Source organism: Lactuca saligna, chromosome 3, assembly GCF_052625555.1.
Source record: "Lactuca saligna cultivar CGN05327 chromosome 3, ASM5262555v1, whole genome shotgun sequence".
Lineage (NCBI taxonomy): Eukaryota > Viridiplantae > Streptophyta > Magnoliopsida > Asterales > Asteraceae > Lactuca > Lactuca saligna.
This window is the reverse complement of record NC_136419.1, coordinates 11,442,764-11,447,108: the sequence shown is the minus strand read 5'-3', so window position 1 is coordinate 11,447,108 and position 4,345 is coordinate 11,442,764. Positions and strand designations below refer to the sequence as shown.

Below are 4,345 nucleotides of genomic sequence, written 5' to 3'. Positions count from 1 at the left end.
AGAAAAGCCCTGTCATAACGAAAGACGACACGTTTTTGCATGTTGTCTATAGACGACGCGCAGTTACGACACACACTTACGACGCTCATTTACGACATGCAATGTGTATCAAGGAAGGCCCTATCATAAAGGAAGATGACACGCATTTGCTTGTCGTAACCTTACGACGCGCATTTACGACTCGCGTTGTGTATCATTAAAGCCCTTGTCAAGAAAGGTCATGTCATAAATGAAGATGACACACATTTTTGCGTATCGTAATTTTAAATGTTTAAAAAAAATTATTTATAGATTTACTAATTTTAAAATTAAATTTGCATTTAATATCTCATAATAGAAAATAAAATATCATATACAAAAAAATCCAATTCATTGCATAAAATTTAATGTCATACAAATAATCGTTGCATGGAAAGATAAAACAAATCAATAGAAGTTGTAATATAATTTTCAAACTAATTAGATACAAGAAATATGAAAAACTTGAAATCATTGAGATTAATAGTTCTAACAGAAGCCTCATGTGAGATGCATACAGTTGGACCAGTAAGCGAGGATGTTCCCAAATCCACAATAGCGACACAAGAACACGTACACTATATCTTGTCAACCACTTCCTGAGCTGCAGCCTACAACTTAACTTCAATGGCATGAAAAAATATGCATGAAATAAGTTATTATAGCACCTGATCAACCAACAGACCACTGTGATGCCTCACTTTGTCAACCACTTCCTGAGCTGCAGCCTTCCTCAAATTGCTTATTGACTTACAGGCGAAAAGAAGAGGGTACATAAGAGCCAGAAATAGATTTTGAAACAGGTAAGTCTGAATGGTGTTTTATGTTCTAAAAGGGTAAAAAAGGAAAAATAGAAGGGACATGTGGATGGAGTTGTCCCTTTACATAGAACATGAAGCACCTTGTACAACCCCCACCATAAAATTGTATCAACACAACAAAAGTACAAAACAAAACATACAACAAAATCTTTAAAGATTAATTAAACACAGCTGTGTCAGGAGGTTTTCACTTCCTTGAGGTGGATCGGATATTATGGAGAGTAAATCAGAATATAATGGGCCTAAAGCCTGGATAAGTATAGGAACATGGCAATGAATAGCCTGTGCATTATATCAGAAAGAAAGTGAAACACAATTAATCAAAACTTCTATTTATCATAAAGTTTCAACAAGAAAAAAAATCCCACCTGCTTAACTGCCTTTGAAGCATGATCATATTTGTCAAATACAAGTTGAAGAAGACTAGGTTTCTGCAAAAATCAGCATTAGTATGTAACAAACAGAAACAATAAAACAAAACACAAGCAAAGAAGTCATTGTAGGAATGCAAACTTTGGTGCATAAAGCAAAAAACAAAGAAATGTGTTGTTGAGCTTGTGCAGGTGACATTGACTCGCTTTTAGAAGTTCCTGACTCTGAAATTTGAGACCCACTAACTGATGTTTCCTGATTTCCCATCTGAAAATGGATCAAGTATTTCAAACCAATACATATACACCATTACCATAAAAGAGTTGATGATTAAAGATAGCAGTAGCACACCTACCCTTCAGGTCTTTATTCATTGGCCCCACAAATTGACAACTCAGCACCTAATACCAGCTACATAAGATAAGAATATTTCCCCAAAGGAGAATCAAGAAAAGTAGTTAAACTCTACCCCTCTTAACTGCTTATAAGAGTCTATAATCCTTTTGATTGCCATTTTCCTTGCATATGTTTGATGTTCTTCAGTCAAACACAGCAAAGAAACTACGTTGCCATTTCTTGTCTATAAAATGATCAACTACTCTCTGAAATATTATTCAGCTGTTGATGGGGCACTGGAAGCAGCTCCTGCGGTAAGACCTTAATGACTCAATTATTTTCAAAAATTTCACAAATTTGATTAAAGTAACATTCATAAAACTAACAAGAAAATATTAAGAGCTTTTTATTCTTAAACAGTGTAGAGTAGAAGCAACTCATCTATTTGTAGAAGAACCCTATGATACATTTGACAATATTAGTAAAACGAAAATGTAAAATTCAAGAACATAAAAAAGATTGAAAGATTATATTTTACCTGACTTAAAAGCCTAAGAATATCACTTGCAATTGTATGTAAGTCTTTCATTCTTTCGACTTCCTTGTTCCTGTATATGAAAAATGAATTTTTAAGATTGGCAATACTTTTGAAGGGTAGATTTGGAATTAAGAATATGTCATAAGTCATAACTACCGCTATAATTCTTAAAAATAAGAACTCGAATATTCTAGGAAATACTTTTGAAGGGTAGATTTTGAAGTAACTCTCAATGCAGATTCTAAACGTGAACTTTCAATTTCATAGGTTACAATTTCAGCCAAAAACAAACAGTACTTTATATAGTTTAATTTCATAACCAGATTTCATAAACCCTAGGGCGAATGGATTAAGAATTCTGAGCAGAATCAGATCCTAACAGATTTGCACTTTGTAATTGCATATCAACGATGAAAAGTATAAATGTGTATATATAAAAGATAAAAATATATACAATTAACCACATTACCTGTACACCGAATCAACAAAATTAAACTCTCATCTGTCTCCTCCGCTTGCTTCAGACAATCGACACTGCAAAATAAAAAATCTCAAACAGATTTATATTTTTTCTAACAGATGTGATAATCATATACAGAAACAAAACTAAAATTACACGCTAAACTAAACAAATCAGATAAAGAAAAATTGAATTGAAAATTCAGTAACAGATCCGATATTAGCGGCAAAGATAGATACAGAGAAACGAAAAGCGAGCAGATAAATAAAATTTATGGCATTCGATTTGTGTATGTTGTGAGATAGTTGAAAGGAGGGAGAAAACATGAACTCGAGCCACTTACAGAAAATGTCAACTCTCGAATACCTAATTACTCCCAATCTATTCCTTAGAGTGCATTTAATATGTAATATTAGACAGATATCGAATTAAAAGAACCCATCTTGATCCAGATATTGATCTTCTTCTTTATTCTCGATTCAAAATATTGAATTGAGTGTCACCCTTCTTCTTAAAGAGGAGAGAGAGAGAGAGAGAGAGAGAGAGAGAGAGAGGATCTTTTCGTTTTTAGATCCAAGGTACTCCACTATGAGATTCCCTCTATTGGGTTTATACGTGACATGGTTAAGGATGAGTGGGCCACCACCGGTGGCGATGCTGTGTGGGAGGAGGGCTTCACGAACATGGCGGACGATTCTATCCTCCTCTGGGATGAGGTCCGCTGGATTGTTCTGAACATGAGAAGGGAGCTAGAAGATTGTGGAGAAAAGAGGATTAGGGTTGTAGTGGTTGACTGTGAGAGGGATTTAGGGTTTCCTTCGGTTACCCCTTCACGATGGTGGTAAATGAAGCGTTCTTCGAGGTAACGAGGATTGAAGGCACTGAATGTGGGTGAGGGGTGGAGATGAGGGAGAAGAAGGTGAGAGTTTAAAAAAATTGGGGATTTTAGTTTTCAGAAAACGCGCGTTTCTTAAAATATATATATATATATATATATATATATATATATATATATATATATATATATATATATATATATATATATATATATATATATATAAGGGTAAATTACACGGATGGTCCCTGTGGTTTGGGGTAACCTGCGCGCCTAGTCCCTGAACAAGATTTTTAACTCGGATGATCCCTAATGGTAAAATTCATAACCCTCCTGGTCCCTCACTTAACATCCCGTCTAGTTGCTCCGTTAAAACACCCCACGTGCAAGGCACGCAGGGGTATTTTTGTCTTTTTAATATTCTAGTCTTCTTTAAACATGGCTTATTTGTCTTCATTCCCTTATTTCTTTCTCAATCGCAGTCTTCTCCTCCCACCTTTCTTCTCACAGCCGATCAAACATGGTGAAATGCAATTGTGGTGCGATAGGCGTTATACGTACTTCAACTACGAAAAGAAACCCATGTAGGGCATTTTATGCTTGCCCATTAGAGGTACGATGCTGGAATTGTTTTGGGGGATTTTCTATTGTAACCCTAGTATGTGTATGTGCTAATCGAAGCTATTCACAGTACAGGGACCAAGGTCTGGCTTTATTAAGTGGGTAGATGAAGAAAAGCATGGTCATGAGGCGGAAATAAAAAATGAGGGGCTTGAAATCCAAATTCAAGAACTTGAGGTCCAAAATCGGAATCTGAAGGCATTGTTAATAATCAGTTGGTTTTTGTTTTTTGGGATAGTTGTTTACAAGTTGTAGTGTTAGTTTTAAGATCAACTGAAGTAGATGCAGTTGTTTACAATGCCTTGTAATGAATCTTATTTGTATCAAGGGTACCCTTTTATCAA

At 35.1% G+C, this 4,345-nt stretch overlaps 1 protein-coding gene across 2 annotated transcripts; it reads right to left on the bottom strand.

The window, feature by feature from the left end:
- Positions 1–353: 353 nt before the first annotated feature.
- On the bottom strand, positions 354–3,488 carry LOC145034472 (uncharacterized). 2 transcript variants are annotated; one of them, XM_078982891.1, is made up of 8 exons: positions 2,889–3,488; positions 2,555–2,619; positions 2,086–2,155; positions 1,691–1,856; positions 1,567–1,612; positions 1,353–1,478; positions 1,208–1,270; positions 354–1,121 (listed from the first exon to the last, which is right to left on the bottom strand). In XM_078982891.1, exons 6-8 carry the CDS (start codon positions 1,476–1,478, stop codon positions 990–992), a joined length of 321 nt encoding a protein of 106 aa, XP_078839017.1. In that variant the 5' UTR covers positions 1,567–1,612; positions 1,691–1,856; positions 2,086–2,155; positions 2,555–2,619; positions 2,889–3,488; the 3' UTR covers positions 354–989. The 2 variants fall into 2 exon arrangements, 1 of the variants encoding a protein (XP_078839017.1); XR_013678077.1 differs by having other exon boundaries at positions 354–767; positions 1,208–1,478; positions 1,567–1,856.
- Positions 3,489–4,345: the final 857 nt, after the last annotated feature.

What these genes read in the sequence shown, in the direction of transcription:
- LOC145034472 (XM_078982891.1), bottom strand. Translation starts at nt 1,478, where the DNA reads ATGGGAAATCAGGAAACATCAGTTAGTGGGTCTCAAATTTCAGAGTCA. An exon ending in TTTTTGCTTTATGCACCAAA is followed by an intron (nt 1,271 to 1,352) that starts GTTTGCATTCCT and finishes TGATTTTTGCAG; the next exon opens with AAACCTAGTCTTCTTCAACT. An exon ending in CTTCAAAGGCAGTTAAGCAG is followed by an intron (nt 1,122 to 1,207) that starts GTGGGATTTTTT and finishes TATAATGCACAG; the next exon opens with GCTATTCATTGCCATGTTCC.